This window comes from Leptosomus discolor, chromosome 17 (assembly GCF_034619465.1).
Source record: "Leptosomus discolor isolate bLepDis1 chromosome 17, bLepDis1.hap2, whole genome shotgun sequence".
Lineage (NCBI taxonomy): Eukaryota > Metazoa > Chordata > Aves > Leptosomiformes > Leptosomidae > Leptosomus > Leptosomus discolor.
In genome coordinates this window covers 12,846,901-12,868,948 of record NC_141407.1, presented here as the reverse complement: position 1 = coordinate 12,868,948, position 22,048 = coordinate 12,846,901, and the positions used below count along the sequence as shown (strand labels likewise).

General features: G+C 42.8%; 1 protein-coding gene across 1 annotated transcript in view; it reads right to left on the bottom strand.

Annotated features, from left to right (window-relative positions):
• Positions 1 to 15,094, bottom strand: part of VAPB (VAMP associated protein B and C) — a 30,510-nt gene extending 15,416 nt beyond the window's left edge. The window contains exon 1 of the mRNA XM_086474533.1: positions 14,975 to 15,094. Within this exon, the coding sequence (XP_086330659.1) occupies positions 14,975 to 15,032 (58 nt within the window). The 5' untranslated portion in view covers positions 15,033 to 15,094. The remainder of the gene's footprint in view (positions 1 to 14,974) is intronic.
• Between the last annotated feature and the right edge of the window lie 6,954 nt (positions 15,095 to 22,048).

The window sequence follows — 22,048 nt, the reverse complement described above, 5'->3', positions numbered from 1 at the left end:
GATATTTAATACAGTTGTAAAAGCATTACAGTCCTGTAACTTTTATCCTTGATCCAATTTAAGTAATTAGAAGAGGAAAAAAGTCAAATCACACATACACAAAAACCCAACCAGACAACAGGGTTGTAGAAAAACTGAAGCAGTAAAATTTTCAGATCCCCTAACAAAGATTTTAAACTGAAAGAGGGGAGATTTAGATTAGATATTAGGAAGTTTTTCTCTGTGAGGGTGCTGAGACACTGGCACAGGCTGCCCAGAGAAGCTGTGGCTGCCCCTCCCTGGCAGCGCTCAAGGCCAGGCTGGATGGCGCTTGGAGCAACCTGGTCTGGTGGAAGGTGTCCTTGCCCACGGCATGGGGTGCTGGAATGAGATGATCTTTAAGGTCCCTTCCAACCCAAACCATTCTGTGATTTCACTAAACCTGTGCCTGGTGAAACACTGAGACGTGGAAGAGAATGAAACACAGCTGTCAAGTTCTCTCTGTGTTCTGCATGCAGAGACAAGTCTTTAAGTCTAATGGAAAATAACTGGGCAGAGGAAGCCATGAGCTATTAAAGAAGTTAAATCAAACTATTAGAAAAATCCAGCCAACATTCAGGTGTGTAAAGACAGTAGGAGATCTTCAAGATAGCTGTAACTGGGAGAAATGTAACATTTCAGAAGAAATTACTTGATGCCAAGCATTAAGGATGTGCCTTTACTAAAATGTTACAGCTTGAGTTATTCTAGCACAGAGGGAGGGTCGTCTGTACAAAGCCCTACATATGCAGCTGCATCCTCGATAGTGCTTTACTAGCCTGCATGCTGGGATAGATTTCCTGTGGGAAATACCATGTTTTTACTTGGCTGATCCATGAATGCGGAATTTGTGTGTCCTAGCACAGAGCTGCTGTTTGTAATAGTAATACAACAATCCTGTGCGTAAAATAATTTCCAAATGGAGTTACTTATTGCTAACATAATCATACCAAAATGTCTGGCAGCAAAACCTTTCAGCAGACCTAATTCATTGCTTCTTGTCTGCTTGATGCTTCCTCTTCTCTTCTGTCCGCTAAACTTTAAACAGTTTCTTTAGATATGTTTTCCCCAAATTATAGATTTTACAGATCAGCCATCACAGCTCTACTAGAAGGCTGATGTCTGCTTTCAGCAAACTTGCGTGCAGGCATACTCCTTATGGCATTGCTGTTCAAATACTGCAGCAAAGCAAAACAGAGCACACAAATGCAGGATTAAAGCACCACTACAGGTGTTTTGAAGCATGTAAAAAAAAAAGAAATAGACAGAGTATTGCAACATTTTCAGCTTGGCTGGCCTGCCTTTTAAGAGCAAGGCCCACGGACTGCCAGTTCAGGCTGAAATGAAACCTTGATTGCCTGCTGTTAGATTGCTATAGCCAAGGTTAGCCATTTTTCTGGCAGGTTGGGGTATCTGGGGGAATCGATCCCAGGACAAACACATGCTAATTCTGTACTGGAGATACGCCTTTGCTTTCTAATGTCTGGATTTGAGCATCGCAGGCAAGGTCAGCTTGGGTATTAACAGTCGTACGAGACACACATTTACCCTGGAGCTTCATTTTTCAATGCAAGGCATCAGGACTTCTGGAATCATACCCACAGATACAGCAAGATAAAATGCTCTACACGTCTTTCCAACACCTTTGTCCTCACTGCACATGGATGGACTATTCAAACAAGCATATGCAACATTTGGATAACGCCTATACCCCTAAGGTGGGCTGTAACCACAATTACAGCCAGTCAGATTGGTGCAGCTGGACGATACTTGGGTTAAAAGCAACAAGTTGACTCTGCAGTGAAGACTCTTACTGTGTGCCTGAACAGAAGCCACACTCTTAAAAAAACCCCATAACCTTTATTTCACAACATTCAAAACAAAATAATGTATTTTTGATTGCTCTTAATATTTCTAGATAAGTGAGACTTCTATTAAGGCAGGGTGCTTTCCAAATGACAATTCACACAAGAAAAAAACAACCAACTATTTTTCTCCTGTGTTTTTAAACATCATGAGAAAAATGCCACTAGTGTCACCCCGGGGACAAAGTTATGCAAAACTCAGGGTCTACACATGCATCATCTGACATGGGGTTGTCATAGGAGCATGCTGTCTAGAAGGAAGAATGTAGTAAATTGAATTTGGAGGTGAAAGTTTGGAATATTCCACCAGGGCTCAGTGACTTTTTCTTGCCAGTTAGAATAAAGTCAACCCATGTTAATGCAAACTGGGCACCCAGTGACATGTAAACTAGCAGAACTACTAAAAGGAAACAAAACATCACCTCATATACTCCTACAACAACCAACAGTAAGAGGTATCATGGGTTTTCATAAGGTCACTTTTCAGCAGGGCTGGTTTCAAACTACAGCTGTGGCTTTCGACCCAGGAGCCACGCATACAATCCTTCACATTTGAAGATCACAGCATTATCTCAGAATTTGCCACGCTCCATTTCCTATTCAAACACCAGTGCTGTATCAATCTTTCCTAACAGTGCTATTCTGCAGTGTACTGCATTATAATATCCCAGATCATTTTAGTAATAATACAAAAGCCTGAGAATTAGGTCAAAAGAACATGATGTCAACTCTATTTAAATTTTAAATAACTCTCATTGCAATAAAAATTGCCCATAATTGTACCAGCAAATCCAGGCTGATGACTTTTTGATCAGCACAGTAGTTGCTCTAAGTTTCTTGCCACCTGCTACTCACAGCAATCACGTTACACAGCTGCATCATTTGTACCAAATCTTAACACAGTTATTCTCACCTTAACCAAAACCCCATGTTTTAGCGTGGCAAATAAACAGTCCTCATACACATGCACTTTCAGTGCAGCAAGAACACTGCTGTACCACTGTTTGGTGTGTGAAAGAAGCTGGCACAAGTACCAGCAGAGGTAAAGCTTTGATGATACAGGCTTGGGCAGGAACACTCAAACCAGACAAAGTCCTCTGCAGATTTGTACGTGCAAATACTACTACATCTTTATAGTTAACTATACACATTAGGTGGGCTGCAGTCCCCAGGTTGCTTTATTCCTGCAACAGTCTGTCTCACTGCTGAAAAGGGAGGTGGTCTGACCTCTCATCTCCATCAACTGCTTGCGCTAGCTGCACAGTGTTCATCTGCTTGAGCTGAGCCAGGGAGCTGCTTGGGCTGGAAATTAGTCCACTTACAACACAGGGAGTGAGGGAGGGGGCAGTGGAGTAGAGAAAAAGGGGAATCTGTTTTCAGCCAGATCAAGCAGCACTCAAAACAGTGGAGTCAGGGAAACTGCATCTTTCTGCACAGCATTCTGCCAAATTAAGACAACAAGGTCTCATATTTAGTAGGTTAAAGCTCACACATCTAGGCATACGTGCTGCAGTCACACTTGTAGTGTTGGTATAGCTGTTGAAAGTAATTAAGGCACACACCCAATGTTTCCATGCTTAAACCTAATGCAAATTCTCATCTCTCTAAAGCCAGGCATCCCCCCCAAAAATTTAGTGAACTGGTGCTTTTCAGAGCAAAAGCACTGCAGGAGCACTTGGTACAACTGTAGTCATATCAAACTGGCAATTGTTGATCAACAAGACTAAGAATAAACTCTCATCAACCTGCCCATGTTATTTCCAAAATGTTTTAGGCATTTGCATGATCTTTCCCTAAGCAGCTTCTGCCACTCCAACCTGGCACCACAGACACATATCCAAACGCAAGGTAACTGGAAACAGGCAGAAATACAAGCAGAGCTTCCAGTAAAACAATCCCTCTTGTAATTCCTTTGTGGAAAGCAGCAGAATGCAACAATCGCAGAGGAAGGACATATTTCACTATGGTTTAATCCCATCAATGTGTCAGATGAAAGTCATTAATCACCTGACATATTAATCAGCCACAGAACTGTAACCAAGGAATCTTTAATAAGAGAGATGGTGGAAAGCAGCAGAGAGGAAACTTAAATTGTTTTGTGGCTATTCTCAAGAGCCCAAATCCTACACGTCGATGTGCCCTGACTAGATGTCCACAGGGAACAACAATATTTCATCTAGTGAAAGAGCCCCATTGACCCTGCATGTGAGTGGAGAGGGTGGGGGTTGAACATGATACTTCAGGCTCCCTTCCCCATCACGCACACCATACCGGCTCCTGCTCCTATGGTGTGAGGTGCCTCCCCACCAGCTCAGTCAGCCCCTCAAACTGGGGATGCACCTCACCCTGCTCTAGCACGCATCGCCAACAAAACAACGACCACCCGAGAACACCATTATCTCACCATCTGAGTATTTCAGCCTTTCTACTTCGAACTTTTGCTTTTATTTTTGTGGGTGTCTATCAGCAACAGAGAGACGGTCAAAATACAAACACTAGTGATGAGCAATAAGGCTCAGTAACAGGTGTAGAACTTGGCTTACTGTATACTTCTTTTCAAAGTTACATATAAGTTGATGACCTTTGAAGATAAACGCTAACATGAAAAGAGCTGAAATGTCAAGCAAGACATCTTGAGCTACCAGCCAGGTGCCTGTGAATCAACAACACCCAAGATCCAATCAAACTACCCCACCATCTTACTTGTCTTTAGACAAATCACTTAAGGGCTTGATCTTCTGCTGTTAAGAGCCTTAAGAGTTGTTAGCAACTCTAAAACAGAAGCAGGTTTGGACCCTTACAGTTTTCCTCTCTGTGAAGTCAGGAGAATACTTATCTAATTACAGAGAATCTTATGAAGATTAGCGTTTTAAAAAGTACTGTATGCCAAGTTTAATCATCATCATCATCTGGCTCTGGAGACATTCATAATTAAGTGAGCATCTGCAACTTTTGAAATCAAAGAAGTCGAAGAATGCGAAACAAGAAGTGCCTGTGTTGCATAAACATCTGATTTCACAAGTAACTCCCTGAGAGGACCCAACAACCCCAAATTTGGTAACTATTTTTAAGAAAAACGTAGGCCTCTTAGTCCTCATGTAAACCACTCATAAACCTTTCAATCTCAGCTCAGATTTTAAATGGAAGTAGCTAGAAAACCCCACCCCTGTGGAATCAATTTCTTTTCTCTTACTGTGACTATCCTCACCTGAAAGAGCCCTTGAAGCAAAGTGACAGGAGGGAAGTGGTCATTTCCACTTCTGCTGCGTCAAGCAGTAGAAGCCTTGATGAAAAACCGGTTACAAAAATAGCAGTGCCGTCCAAACCACTGCCCAGGCAATAGCTGACGCAGTGGAGTAATTTTTTTAAAAAATATATAATCAATAAAGAGATCTAAGAGAAAAAAAAAAGCTGTAGAAAACCAACAAAATTACATGATCCAGATGCCAAAGTTGGAGCAAGGTTGGCAGTAAATTATTCCATTTGCATGGATTAATCAGTGTCCTCTGGCCTATTTTGGCACAAATTATTTTCGCCAGAGCATGCCTCATGCTTAATGGGGGGAAAAAAATGAGGAAAAAAACCCCAAACAAATATGAGACCAAAGACTATTTTCAGGCCACCTATCAGTATGTAATTTTTGTCACCTTTTATTCCTCAGAGGATCACTAACAGTTTGACTTACAGTAAGCACGGAGAGGCCACATATAAGCTTGCCAAGAGAAACGGAAGAATATGCCCTTCAAGTAATTTTGGTACCCATACCATTTGTTTTTTCCAACTGATCTCTTCAGAGTTTTATTACATCTAAACATTACAGCAATCTTCAGAAACAAAATCACACAACATGAAATATTTTCTCTATGTCCTAAACTTACAGCAGTCTTCTGCACACAACTGCATAAACAAAAGACTGACAGCAGAGCTGGCTAGCTTCTAGAGGTATATCTCTGTTTCAACTGTGCTTTCATACCCTTTTAGAACTGAATGCCAAAAATATCATATTACTTTGTCCATTCCACTCACAAATATCACATGTATCAACTTTCTGCAGGTATGAAAACAACTCAGAAAATAGTGGCATACTCTTTTTGATGGTGGAATAGCAGCTACATCTCTTTCAATAAGCATGACACAGTAAGACCTACTTATAAGGACACCTGCTCATTCTGCGCGGCTGGAAGGCTCATTCATGGGGGTTGCTGGCTGGTTACTGAAAGGCTACGGAAACAAAGCACAGGCCCCCAGGGAGAGGTGGGGATGCAGCAGCAGAGGGCAGCATGATGACGGCCTGTTGTGCAAGACCCCCTGGCAAAAACGATGCTGAAGACTGAAGTCAATGTAAAGTACCTCCCTGGAAGAAGCACCGTGATTTTAATCACCATCCCAAACCACGCTTTTTCTTGTATTCTTGAGAAGTAATTTTTCCTGGTCTAATTTCATCACTAATTTCCATTTCAGATGCACATTAAAATGGTAGGGAAGGAGCAACTTAACTGCTCTAATTTTATGCTCGTGTATACTCCTCCAACAGCCAAATTTGATGTGCAACTTAAAACACTTGCTCAGTTGCTATTTAAGGACAAAACTATGCATAACTTGCAAGTACCAGAAGAAACGAGCAAAATTAAGAGATTTTGGAATGCACAAAGAGTAGCTGCTTTTCTAGTAAGTCAGAAAAAATAAAATTAAATAGGCAGTAAGAAACTAATTATAGCTACCAATAAGGAAGGAAACCTGAATTTAGCAAGATACATTTCTGGGGAACCACTTGACAACTAGCCTATTTACTGTGCTTTCAGAACTGAAGGAAAAAAACCACCAGACCAAAACCAAATCAGAAATTTAGTCAGAAGAGTACAAAAACTTAATAAGGAAAAAATACTTGACAGCTTCTACTGACTGCCATAGAGCAAGACACAAGTGTGAAGTTGCATTCTCCAAACCTACACTTCCGTAAGCATTATGTGCACCACTGTATGATGCCAGTAAGCACAGTGCAAAAGCAGCTATAGAAAAAAAAAAGGAAAAAAAAAAAAAAAAAGAAGAAAGACATCTTACTGCCATTAACCTTTGCTCCTAGTCTGGTAAAAATGCAGGAAGGCCAGAAGAGGAGCCACTGCAAACACCACATGAATATATGCATGCAAATACATTGAGAAGATGAAAAATATATTGTTAATTCAGGTATCACAAGAAGTAGCAGTTGCAAATATAAACAGCAACAGTGGCAGTCCAAACACGACACTGCATAAGGGAGGGCTGGACTCCTGCTTGTGAGAAACATTAGAAGCACCAGCGAGGACAAAGTAACTGGTTAGATGAAAAGGAACAGTCAGGGGAAAACCAAAAAAGAGCTTTTTTTTTTTTTCCTTAAAGAATTACAGTCATTTGACATGCCTTCTACAAGAACAATTAACTTGAATTAGGCCTTTAAAAGTGTTTGCAAAAACATAAGATTTGGCTCCACAGTGAGTCCCACACATACGTGATTTTATCATTTCCATCGTAAGTAACTGGATCACCAGGCAAACCTCCTCCTTCTCTTTTTTTTTCCCACCCTCATAGAAACCAACCAAGAAAACAGGATTAAATTTAGAACGATAAAATCTTTAATCTGTAGCACCATGGTACGAGGGACTTCGTTTACAGCTCAGAACTATACACTACAGCAGTTCAGTAAAGAGATTATTTTCATGAAGCATTTATAATGATGCGGGATAAAGTACTGCAGGCAGCAGCAGTACCCAATTTGTGCAAATGTTTCTGAGGCCAGAAGAATTACGATTGAAGTAAGCAATTTTCAGAACAGCTATAATACAGATAGGATAGACTCAGTCAACTCTCAGTCTGGCTTGTCTTGCTAGTGTAAACACTCAATCACTCCAATCCATGTGCATTTTAATCCTGCACTGAATTAAACATGGCAATGGCGATTCACTTTGCATACATTTTCAATGACAGCAAGATTGTGACAGCTGTTCCAGACTGATGGCACAAATCCCTCCTTTTGAAAGGCTGCCTAGCAGGCCAAGTTTTAAATTCAACAACATTCTAGGCATATCAGAAAATATCCTCTATGTGTCTACAGTCATCTCAGTCTACAAAGCAGGTATGAAAGGATTTACATACTGAATAAATATTGGGTCAAACGCCAGAGGAAGAGACTTGGCATGAGTCTGGCCCCTAGTTTAGATAAACTTGGTATTTAAATATTCATGTATGCATGTAAAATGGGCTTCCTTGCTGCATCTGGTCATCACAGGAAGACAATGAAAGGAGGCTTCAACATGACTTGTGGTAGGAACTGTCACACCAGTGTCAAGAGTCCCTTCTTCAGAGAAGAGAGAGGTCTAACGGGGAAAGAGTTCCTCACCAAACCAGATTCTTGCTTAAATCAGTGAGGATTTACTTGGAGGAAAAAAAAACCAGCTTGCAGCAGCACGATGATAATGTTAAAGATCACATTCCCTACAAACACAAAGATGAAATTTAAGTCCGAAACAACAGCTGTTACCACAAACAAAACTGTCGCAAACATCGTCAAAAAAGCTTTCAAAGCCAACCAACTACACTGACAGCAAAAGTAAAAAGGCTGTTATTGTACCAACTATGAAATGCATTCAGTAGTTATTAGTTGTTCCCAGCAGGGAGCAAACATAAGACCAATATGGTAACAAGATTGTAGGAAATGAGCGTGACTGCAAGATGTGGGCAGAATTAGTAAGGGTCATTTGATTCCTGCATTGTCTCCAGCTAGGCAGAAAGCTGTGTTTAGAGGCACTCTAAAAGCAAGAAACAAGACAAAAACCCTCTGCCACCCAGTTTTCTACAAAAATTGCATAACAACATATGTAGAAGTTGCTCATTTGATTCAAAACTCAGTTGATGCAATCAATACCGTCCAGAGCTGGGTGCATACAACAAATAAAGCTTCTTCTAAAATTGGGTATTTGTTCATAGATGTAAGCTGACCTGAGCTCCTAAAGTTGGATCATTCACTATGGTGACGATGCCTTTTTTCCAGTTGAGTTTCAAAGAGATCTGACAATCTACGTAAAGGTTTCTACTCTAATGTTTACAATCCTAATTCCGAATTAGAGTGCAATTAATCAAAATTCAGCCTTGTATTCAAACTTAGCTAACGCATTTTAAAAGAAATAAAGCACTGCATGACTACTGATAAGTTTTTAACTTATAACACCTGTGAAGTGAGGAAAAAAAGGCAGTAATTTCATTTCCAATGAGAAGAAACTATCAGAAACTCCTATGCAAATTTCTACTCCATATTCCTCTTTCACAGGTGATGAGACATTGCACATGGCGTGCAGGGTAGCAGCTGGTAAATGCAAATTACTGCTAAGCATCTGTGTGAACCTGCACCTGCTACAATACATTACCTGTGTCTTTAATTTGACACGATAGCCATGCTCCTAGGACTTAAGACAGCCACCCCTTACACTATGTTTACATATGTATTTTCAAAATAATTTGTTATCAGATATATTTTTCTGAAGTGATGAATAGGACACAACCCATCAACCAAATCAGACTGGTAGTCCACCACCCTGATGGCTTTAAATAACGAACTTGACAAACTTTTTCATGTATCATTGCAATGGTTCTATAGCTCAAAGTGAGCTGAAAATTGATGCACAAACATGAGATTCCCAAGGAATGGGAAATTATGAATGTATGTGTCCTGTCCCTTACAACAAAGGCAAGCTCCTGGTCACATTAAAAACAAACCCCCACAAAACTAGGAGAACTAACAGCCAGATAACAGCTGCTCATGCTGATTTTATCACTGCATTAGGACTTTCCTTGAAATAGTAACACTTTGATCCCATTAATGCTCATTACTTCAACCGCAATTCTTAAAATCTATGCAGTACAAAATTATTCAAAAGCCCTTAACCCATAAATCCCATTGGCCAAAGCCTTCAAGCAGATTGTGAGATTTTTGGAAATAGTCTTGGGAGACCTAAATACATTAATTAAATTTAACAGAAAATGCAGCTAAACCTCTTTGACAGCTTCACACAACTCAAATAATTGGTATTTGGCTCTCTAACCACCCTATTCAAAGTTTCAATCTCTGTTAGCCGTCCTACGTACAACTCCTCCCCCCTTTCCCAGTGGAGCTGGTAGTGTCATGTCTCCACTGTACAGGACACCAGCACATTAAGGAAGCACCTTTCAAAAAGTGAGATGTGTCATGAGACACTCACAATGCATCACTACCTTGCTTTTATCTCCAGTTCTTTTCCTCCACACACTGTGATTTTAAAATGAAGTTAAGAGTCTGTGCAAAGTGATGAATTAATTATAAAACTAATGATGCACGTGAAATTAGAATAATTCAGTGAGATGCAGCAAGTCTGCACAACTATAACAAACAAGAATAAACTACTGATTTCAGCTAAGTTGCAAGAATAGTGAGCACAACATGAACTGCAAATATTTAAGTGTCATCAAAAAATGACTTATTTTGTTTGATAATTAGGCTACATGCTTAGATTTAAGAAGCATGCCTGATATTTAAATATTATGTCATTTTTTTAAGTGTGTAACTTGATAATCAAATTCAAATACATAGAGAGATATAAAGGTTTACTCGTATTTAGTGCAGAAAGAATGATTTTACCCTAGTAATCAAACTAGGCAAAGGGAAGCATGGACTGGTACATTTTCCAGCAGAGAAGTAGATAGCCACTGACACAGCAGCCTTCAAAGAATGAAGAAATTCTAGTACTGACTGTCATTATGCTGTGAATTCCAGAAGGGCTCCAATAGTTTAAAAGAAAACAGCATGTAAATTTTCAGCTTAAAAGATGCACATTAATTACACTAAACAGGCAGCTTCTCACAAGACTGTCAGTATTTTGCATTCTTAAACACAGCCTGTTCCAGTGGCAGTGACTAGGAATCCCTATTTTACCCAAAACAGAACGAGCAGAGTCAAATCCCTCCGAATACCTTAGCGCAGGAGTGCTTCAATCATGACAGACAGATCATGACAGAGACAGAGATATATTATATAGTTTAGTCGCAATGTCTGACCTAGTCTTTAACCTCTCTTCCGAGACTCAACAACTGCAGGTTCAGCAAAGACTAATCTTACGTCCCAAACGATACTGAACTGCTGAAGAGCCTTAGCCTGGTATCTGGTAAGAACTGGATATTCACGTCAGATACAGGAGGTTTTGCACACCTACACTGCAATGCACAGATCTGGCTACAGTTTACACAGACTTACCTGAAGGAGCTCAAACCACGTTATTTGGGAGTGGCAGCCACCTAACCACGGTAATGCAGGTTACACAAGCTGCATGGGACTGTGGCTAAATCCTAAATACTTCACCCACAGCGCTGCAGATACGCTGTTGGACTGAGCACATCTATACGGGCCAAAGTCACACCTTTGGACCACAGCTCTGACGTACCCAGGGGATTCACTTGAGCCTGTGACAGGTGACAGCCTGGGAACAACACTGCGAGGCCTCAGGCCAGGTCTGACTCAGTACTATTAGGACGGAGAGTATTGGCTGTTCTGGTTTATTACTGTGCCCTTTGCAGAAAGCAAAGTTACACGGTGACATATTGCATACGGGCAGGTGCAAAATCACACACTGGGAATACGAAACAGCATTTCCAACTGGCAGCAACATACACAATTTTGCGAGGAATTAATCCTGCGTTTGGCAGTACTGCTATTTGCCACTTGGGGAGCGCTGCACAGAGTGCTGAGTCATAAGTCCAGCCTAACCTGTAGCAAACCTCTAAAAACGGTGCTGAAATGTACCTCAGCCTGTACCACCTCCGTTTTTGTGCGTGTCCCCTACTTAACACCACTGCCCTGACACTCTGCATCTGCAAAGAATGCACCAGCATTTCAAACGCCTAAAAAACCAGGCAAGTTCTAAGACAAACTACATTCTAACAAAATTTTACTCTATGATCTCTATTCCAGATGGGCACATTATGCTGAAATAACATATTGGCCTCACTGTGTAGCCGCCCTGTGAAACGCACGAGGCAGTGCCCTATAGCACAACCGCGGCACTGTAATTAACAGCTGTAGCAAAAAGCACCTAGCAAAAGGGGCCAGAATTACACATCCTTGTCTAACCTTAAAGCTAGTAATTCTTAAAGTCAGAGCCCTGAATATTGTAATCTAACTAATTCTTGGCAGATTGTTGGATGTTATCTCCTAGATTAAACCCCCCCCCACAAACAAGAATAAAGGAAACAAACGGAAATGTTATAATGTATAACAACAGCCTAATAAAGTCTAAGCAATAAACCTTCACTTCACTTTCTCATCCAGGCTGCAAGTCTACAACCACCAAGATGTGGAGGAGGTCACTGGCAAAACAGCAAAGCTCCTATTTCACACGGCATCTGAGACCAGGGCAAGGAAATGGGCACCTCCAGCCACGTAATGGTGTCCTGCCTCCCACTATTCGCAGCTGCATTTCAGCACAGCACACGCTGATGCTATTTTGAAGCATGTGTGTTATGGTGTAGGAGATGCGAGGCGGGGAGGAAAAGACAACCCCTGCTCATGTTCACATGCTGTGAAAAAAAATCGTAGCATGAACTCCTTTAGTGTTTTTGCCAACAATTCACAAACACAGTATTTTGAAACAGAGCGCCAAATGAATTTAGAAGATTCACTGCAAACCAAGGGGTTGCAAAAGCTTCTTAAGAAAGGCCTTCGATCCTTTACAAGGGAAAGTGCTGGCTAAGAGAGATGGTTGCAACCCCATAGCGACTGGGACACATTACAGAAGAAATCCTCACTTCAGTATCTTATTCCCCACATCATTTTGCAAACATCATACCTCCCTCTAGATTTTATATTTAAGAGCTATACAGAGCACTTAAAACACCAGAACTATTTTCTGGCTTTTCTAGCTGTCTGCGTTTTGACTAAGATCTTTATCCATTTCCAGCGTTGGTGAAACCTGGTTTACAGTCCTACCTCATTGACATTGCTGCCCTACACTAAGCATCAGCTCTTTCAGCACAACCGTAGCAGTCAGCAGCACTACTGACCTCTGCCAGGTTGTATGTACATGTACGGCGCAAAGCAACGCTCTGGAAATAAACGCAACTATTTACAAAGGTGAGAAAATCGTTACTGCCGTATTACCAGGCAATATGCCATCACAAACCCAGTAGGACAAAAAATGCTTAGAGCAGAATTTACTTCATGAATACTTCAAATTGGCCTTTCCTGAATGAAGGACAGCGGTCAGCATCGCTTGTTAGAAAGGACTGTAAGACGGAATTTATTGCCAAGGCATATGAATGCTATCCATAGCATTAAGTCTGGTTGAACATTAATATTTAAGCATACTTTTAAACTAAGTCACTTAATAGCTGCAGTTAGTCAAGCAGCATTTTACGTTACAAGGAGTGTATGTTGCTGGCTAAAGATCTGGCAAACAAAATCTATATGGTTAGTTGATTTCATGTCAACTGATACTGATTATTTAGTCCAGAACTTCAACTGAAAGACAGGAAGCCTGATGGTTCCACACAAACCAGAGTTTGGCTGGGTTTATACCTGCCTGTGGTGAAGTGAAAAAAAAAACAAAACCCAAGCCCTGAATCACAATTCTGGATCATTAGCAAGTCAGTGCCAATTAAGGCCCTAATTTTTGCCCACCTGAGTCTGGATTCACCTGCTTGTTGAAAGCAACACTGTTCAGAACAAGAGCTGATTTTCAACTAATCATACTTAACGTAAAGAATGTTAAACCAACAATAGTTTCCTTCTTCAGCATGTTTGATACTGCTGCCATAACAACATGCAAATACTTCAGTTTACAACAAGGATATAGTCATTCCACCCAGTGTTTATTACCATGCTTTTTGATAAGCCCACTTTATATTACTGCTTTTAATATATTTACTAATAAAACCAGGTAAAGACTTTCCCTACATTTGAAAAGGTACACGAAAGCTTTTTAAAGGAATAGTAATTTTACCAGAAACCAATAAAGAAATCACTATTTTTAAAAAAACCCACATATTTGCCAGATATTCAAATGAAGCTATAAAGCACCTCTGACTCTGGTAGCATAAATAAACTTGCTGAATGCTTATTTGTAATCCCAGAATATTGCATTACAGTAGTGCTGGCTGGCTACAAGAAAGGAATTTCAACGCTAGTGAAAATTCAACCCCATTGAAGATTTTTATTTAAAGAAAGGATGTTTTTTCGCACAGGCAGAGTACTCGCGATTAATTTGCCTAAACGGCTTTTCGAGTAATAACATGACAAAGGCCCGAAACGCTGCCCAGCACCTGCCGAGGCCCTGTGTGCTCTGTCAAAGCCCGCCCGATCGCACACCCGCGTTTCGGAAGCCCCACGCCCCGGCTGCGTGACAGCTCGGGGAGAACTCGCCTCCCCCCGCCTCAAGGCCGGGGGTCTCGGAGCCGCCGAACGCCTGCCTCGGCATCAGCTGAAAAACCACCCCCTTCTCCTGCCACTGCACCTCCGCGGAAGCCGAGCGCTGCTCCCACCACCTCAGATATTCCCCCGCTCCCGGGCAGCCCCGCGGGGCTCAGGCGCTGTCCGCCACCGCCCCCAGAGCCCCCGGCCCACGCCCGGCGGGCGCAGCGGCCCCTCCACCGCGGCGGGGGAAGGTCAGCCTGGGGGAGAAACGGCCTTTCCTGGGGCCAGCCGGGACGCGCTGCCCCGCTGCCGGCTGGGGAAGGCGTCGGCCGGGACCCCCCCGCCGGCTCTCCCCTCAGGGCCGCCCTCGGCCCTGCAGCAGCCGCCCGCGGCGCGGATGGGGGCGGGCGACGCAGCCGCGGCGGGGGGCAGACCCGGCGGGGACCCCCGCGCCCGGCTTCGGCCCCGCGGGGCCGGGGGGCTGCCTCCCCACCCCGCGGCGGGCGGGAGAGGCCCGGCAGGGCGGGGGGCGGCAGCGGCCGCGGCGCTGAAGGACATTTTAGCGGTTGGTGCCGAGCCCCGGCCCCCGGAAAATGGCTGCCGCTGGAGCGGGGCCTGAGAGCGGCCGCACCGCCAGCCCAGCGCGGGGAGGCGGCGGGGGATGGCGGCGACCGCCTCGTACCTTTGAATTTGAGCTCGTGCTGCGGTTCGAGGCTAAGGACCTGCTCCGCTTTCGCCATGTTCCTCCTCCTCGGCGGTGGCGGCACCAGGCGGAGAGAGGAAGGGACAGGGAGGGAGGGGAGGGAAGGAAGGGGGGAGGGAGGGGAGGAGGGAGGGAAGGCAGGCAGGCAGGCGGGGTGGGGGGGGCGCGCCCGTCCGGTTTATTCACCCCCCGCCAAGCGGCCCCGGAGCAGCGAAGGGAGAGGCGCTGCGGGTGGCGGAGCGGAGACAGGCCGGGGAGGGCGGGCGGCGGCTCGGCGGCTCCCGGCGCGCACGCTGCCCTGGCAGGGACGCGACGAGAGGGCGGGGGGCGGGACGGAGGCGGGATGATGCAGCACGGAGGGGCCCAGAGAGAGGCTGCGGCTGACGTCTGCCGCCGGCGCCGCCGCCCGCCTCCCGCCGCGGCTGAGGGGCCGGCCCGGCCCCACCGCCCCTCGGCCGCGGCGCGGCGCGGCCCGCCCTGGCCGCCGGCAGAGGCAGGGCCGGGGGCTGAGCGGGTGGCGGCTCCTCAGCTCTGCTGGGTGCTCGTTTGGCGCCAGCTGCCTCCCTACACCTGCAACCTTACTGCGGGCGAGAGAAGCCTAATCGATAACATTAATGAAGTTTAATCATCAACGAAAATCACGATTTGCAATAAATGCGTGTCTATCTAGTAGCACTGAGGCCTCGATTCCGTAAACCGAGGCCGGCACCGCCTTAGGGCTGCCCGGAGCGGGGAAGGGCGGTCCAGTCCCGCCGTGCAGCCCGTGACTCCCCCGCCGCGACCGGCAGCCCCTGCCCCTGCCCGGACCCCTCGGCTAGAAACGGGGAAGGGACACGCACCCAGGGCGAGGGGGGTTCCTGGGGCATCAGAGAGCCCAGTGACGCCCTAGGGCAGTTACGGCAGCACTGCGGGGCTGAACAACGGAGCGTCACAGGACCAGGAACCCCTGGGAACTGCCATCAAGCGACGGGAAACGCCAACTCTTTAATAGATAAAACCAGACTTTCAGGACATCGCAGTGATTGTAAGACATCCTCCCTTCCTTAAGTAAACTGTATCCAAAGTTTTGGGTTGTTTGGTTGCGGGTTTTTTTTGTTTGTTTCAGGGTGCCTTTTGCCCTTGTTTGGTTTGGGTTTTGGTTGGTTGGTGGGTTTTTTGTTGTGGGTTTTTTTTTGTTTGTTTGTTTGTTTTTTTTAACTCCAAATAGCAGGATTTAAAATATTTTTAAAATTTACAGGTTGATCTAATATAAAGTTTATCAGTACCCTTAGGCCACTGTGTAGTTACAACAGCAGTACATTTTTCTTTCTACCCTCCTCATGTTGTTTTAAACATTCTAAAAGTTCTTAGGAATTTATAAAGCATTTCTGTATACCTGTCCCATTCAGCAGGGGGTAACAATGAAGCGGGGAGTTTGGGACACCCATGTTACCAGCAGAAACATGCTGGACTTAAAACCTGGTAATTTATATACACCAAGATGTATTCACTAGGCAACTCTACTCTAGGTGTACAGGACTTGGGGAGGAGATGCCATTTGCAGACATAAAAAGCAAATGTATCGACATCAATCAACTTCCAAAGAATAGCAACTCAAAGCATGCAGTTAACCTATCAAGTCCTCTTCAGGGCTGATAAGCCAACAGGTAAGAAGTGAATGAAAATATGGTAAAACAATGTGAAAATTCATTTTAGCACATCCATGTCATACAGTGTACCTCACCCTCACACGAGTTCTTTGTATCATGAATGTTGTTTTACTTCATAATTACCAAAACCATGTAAGGTTGCTAAAAAGATCTGGAATTGGCAAGCACAGGGCTCTCATTTCTGGCAGAAAACGCAATGGCAAATGACTGACGTGCATGTTAATTTTAACACTAGATGGGATGATGACATCCAATGCTCTAAGCACATCTGCGGTATTTATACCACATCTCGACACTTCAGATGCTCTTGTCCATGATAATCCCTGTTTTTCAGCACATCTGCTTAACCACCTCCAATCTTGTTTTCATCTTTTGTTTCTGTTCTGAGAGGTCTTTCATTCCATGCCAAAACAAACCAAACCCATGCATGTGTTCAGTACAACTCTCGGCTTTGCCTAACTCACTCCTCCTAGCCGATACATCAGGGCTAATTTTAGAAGCATTGGCAATCTATGGCAACACGCTCAAAGAATGGACTGCTGTTCTTCCTTAAGTTCCTTTTCTGTTAGAGAAAAGATAGTCACATAATGTCATAAAGGGGGGCTTTTTTTTTTTTCCCCCAGGTGCCTGCTGTTCTGCTAAATCTAATCTAAATTAGATTTAGAGCCTAGGATGTTCTTGGATTATTATTTTTTCTACTTGTGGGGGTTTAATTTACAGCATCAACTACAGATTATGTCATAACATTTTACTAGATCTCAAATCAGAAGAGAACTGAGTTCACTTACGCTTTGGAGTAGAGCTTTCTTTGGCTAATATTCTGGAAAGGTTATTTTCACGTATTCTCTTAGGTTTTATTTTTATGAACAGATTCTCTCACTGAGCTAGGTGTTCTCAGTCCAGGCATTAGTAGAAAAGACAAGCTTTACACATATCTGTAAGTTAATTGGACACTAACAGTCAGGAATAAGACAGAGGAAACTTTATACAACATATAGTCATACATAACAAAAAACCCTAAAAGAACCAACTTCTCAGTGTTGCTGCCCAGACCTTTCAAAGTTCTACTTTTCCTGAAAGAAGTACAAACACCCTTAAGCATCTGATGATCCACTTCTTAAAGGGTTTGCCGAGTCATATCATTATACTGCAACTGGCAGGCCTGAACTTACCTGCTCGGATTTGAAGGGCTTGCCCACACTGTCATCCAGGCTGAGGTTTTATAAAGCATAGCATTAAGCTGAAAATTTATGGAGTGTAATGAACACAGGTTGTCAGGTTTTTGTGGTATGTAAGTAACGTGTGTACACTGTCAGATTCATTGAAACGGGCACCTGCAACACTACGTCCTTATCAACTACACCAAACAACCCTCACTTTGTTAACAATTCAGCCATGACAAGGCTAGAAGGCAACTTGTTGCCCAGGTGTGTTTTTCATTAACAGGAAGAAATAAGGATGAGCACCGCAGGGGAACTCTGAAAAGCACTGAAAGCTTTGTATGGGAAGAATTTTAAAGAACAGTTTCATCTGTTGCAAAACTTTTACCTGAAAAGCTATGGAAGACTTGATCCAAGTAAAACATTCGCTCATATTGTGCGTGCGCAAATTAGGCGGTTTGCGTTTAGTTATACAGATTCCCTATGCAAATCCACGTAAATGTGCTTTTCTCTATCCTAACACATTTCTTGTGTTTACCCTTCTTACGCTCTCTCTGATGCATGTTCATACCTCCTCATATAAACGTCTGTGACACTCTTCAAAAGCAGTTTACACACATCTAAGAGGACAAAAGTAGCAGGTACTGAATGACAAGTTGAGTTATGCCAGGTCTCTGCTAAAGAGATGACAGCACGTGCTTCCTGCAGGGGAACTGCAGCCAGCTGCTTTGTAGGAACTCATATCCGATGTTTTCAGGTGAAATAGCGGTATCAGAAACAGGACTTTTTTGTTTATGCTTTTGAAGGCTTCTATTAACTGAACATGCTAGACTTGCATCACACCTTGAAACAAGAAAACAACATCTTTTAAGCATCGCATAAGACAAGCGAGGTAACTGCAGCCAACTGTATTTGTGTTCTACATAAAACTCCTGCTGTGGTGGTTAAAACAAGCAAGCTACCAACCAGCTGGCTGTACTAACAAATAAGGATCCTTTCCCCGCCTGACGGGCCCCCACAACACTATGCAGATATTAAAAGCACTTTACAGTTCTGATTGACACAAACCTGGCCTAAGCAGTCAAGAATTTTACATTTCGTGCAGTCTAAGCTAAAAGCAATGTATTAAATAACTTGACCCTGGTAGAATGTGTCAGGCCTTGCACTGGTTGACAAGGCTGTGTGTGGCCTGCAGTTTCTCAGACATTATGCTGCAAAGAAAGGAAGCGTTACACAAAAGCTGCATTCTCTGCGCTGTTTTTCCCCATCCCTTCTTCGCACAAGTTCATCTTCTGCCTTTGTCTGTGTATACATAAACCAGGGAAAAGCTCCAGTTTCTGAACGATCAGTAGACAGCACTTTTAGAAAACAGCTATTTGAATAATCACTTAGATTCACGCCTGCCCTGGTATTGCTTACATTCCTCTTCTATAATTCCACTGCTAGAGAGACTACTCTTCAAAGATGTTGAGAATTTTGGAAGCACTTATAAACAAAGCCAGCACATTTATAAACAAAGCTTTTTATTAATAAAATGTTTACACCTTTTATTTTTTTGCACAATACATCAGACTGGTAGCGATTTAGCATGTTATTACACTATAAAAGTTTATTATGAATGCTTAGGCTGAAAAGGCTGTTTACATTACGCCAAATCAACATGTCTTTATTTGCATTCTTCGCGCTATATGGGAATGTAACAGTTCAAACAAGAAGGAGAGAACAAAAGCCTGGTTTTCCTCATTAGCATCTACAAACCAACAATACAGACAAACCTGTACACACTCTCAGGACCAGCCCAAGAGAAGACTAAAAAAGTCTCAAAACATTCATAAGCTTGGGAATTCATCACTACACTATTTCATCACTAGTAATCTGACTACATTTCATGCAGTGAAGCAATGGTTGTAAATTTGTGCAGTTTACAGTGCTGCAAATGCTCTGTAACTTTGAGCGGCTTAAGTCTGTTTTAATAAGAGATACTACAATAAGAAGGCACAGACCTTTCAACCTTTGTAACAGGTTAACCCAGTCCTATAATGAAAAGGTAGAACGTTCTTAAGAGGGACAAGAATTGTTGATACAAAGGTTAACCTTCACGCTGAATTTTACAGGCAAACATTTATTATACTGCAAGACCTATATGCATATATCAGGTTATTTTTGTGTCCCGAATACACAAATGCAAAGGTTTTTTTGTTTAGAAGAAACCTTCAGAATGATTTCTTTTTTTCTTCATTGTACTGGGGGAGGGGGTACAAGCAGGAAGATTGCCAGGAACTCTTAACTGTCTTACAGCTACAGAAATGCGATCCATTTCTGTGTCTCGGATCAATTCACTGTGCCACAATTTCAGTGTTGGATGCACCAACAGAAACAGGAAGTACAAAAAAAAAAAAGAAGTTAAAATATAGAAGAGTTTACATTGTGTCACTAGAGCCTTACAGTAATTTGCTCCCCCAGGTGAATGTGCTTTGAGCCCTCGTTATGTGGTGTGATACAGCAGTGGCACATGTCTCAGCTGCTATGTTTTTGTAACAGTTTCATAAGGCTGTACTAATGAATTAACATTTTGTTTACAAGTATTTGCCACTGTGACAGATACTCCTAGAACCTTGAGAAGAAAGAGACGCTTGCCACCTATTCTTAGCTAAATCCCATAAGGAAACAAAGAACAAATTGTCAAGAAAACATTATGGATTTAATAGAAATACATACTGTAACACGAGTAAAGTGAGGCAAGATAGTAGCAGTGACTATAGCTAGGTGTCAGTTACAGCATATCCAAGTGCAACAACTGGATGGAGTATCACACTCACACAGATGAAGAGCATGACAGAGTGGTCTGTATCCTTCAACATTTGAAAAAGAAGTAGCAGTCGATTTGTTCAATGATCCATATGTGGAAACATTAATAGAAACAATGCAAAGGAAAACCCAACCTTCTTAAAAGAAGAGTATCTTTACAAAGGTAATTATCTCCTTGAATAAAATTTGTTGTTAGTGTTTATACGTAAAAATTGAAGAACTTCAACTTGCAGGATAATACAATGGGAAAAGCAAAATTGTTTCTTCTACGAAGTCTTTATTCTCTCTAGAATGAGAGCAGTTTCAGCAAATGCTGTCCCAATTTTCAGGGGGACAAACCATCCTACCGCCTTGATTTTCCATGCAAAATAGGAAGCACCAAATAACTCTAAGCCACTAGAACTTTTCTAAGTATTTCTCAATAGCTGTTTATAGCACGCACACTCTGACAACACTATGTTAAAAATTCAGGGTTGGGTGGCGTGGGGCGAAATGGGAGGGGGAAGGAGGAAAAAGCTGACCCTAGGATCATTTTGACTTGTCAGAGACTAAGCCCATCAGTACTCTTCGGTTTCAGGAGTGTCTCATAACCCTTGAAAGATTTGTTATCTGTGGCTTTGTGGATAAAGTTTGGTAATGCTTGTTTAGTTTTTCCAAGTCACACATTTTTGATTCTAGCTGACCAAGAGAGGGTTTGCGTTCAAACTGCTGAGACCCCTCAAATATCAGAAGGGATTTTTCAGAAACAAACATTGGTGTCAGAAGGCCTAATAATTTCAGAGAAATACGTTTTGGCACCTGAATTCTTGTATGAGAAACAAAGACGTGGTTTCAAGCATATTTCTTTTGACAAGCTGGAGCCATATGAATCTGAAAAGGACAGCTGACATGCCTTTTCTTATACTAGAACCTGTACTTCTATCTTAGATTGGTAATTCACAACATCTTATTTCTACAAGTCTTCTGTCACCTACCATTACTAGAGCTGTGATCTATTCCGAGAATGTGATCTGAACGTAAAATTTTAACAGGTTTTAGAGAAATCTGTGCGGATTTTTTAAGAGTTTAATTCCAAGCACACCATTCTCCTGCTTCAAGTGACTGACTTCTGGCATACAGTCTCAGGTCACCTATAAAATGACTTCCTGCTAAAAGAAGTTAAGAAAGTTTGTCCTGCTCTCTTGTCCATGAATGGAAAAGCCTCTTTTTTTAGAGGTTTAAAGTGTTTAAGAGAGATACATGAAGCTTCTTATAAAATGAATAGGCAGTGTAGAAGTTTAAGTCAGTGAATTATTCAGGTTCTCCTCATGTCTGAGACTATTTTTTCTACTTCTACGTAGCTATTGGTGCTCATAGTGAGGCTTGCTACAGGGTGACTAGCTACACAGTTCAGACAGCTTCTGTCCTGTAGATCATCAATTCCCAAGATAGTCTTT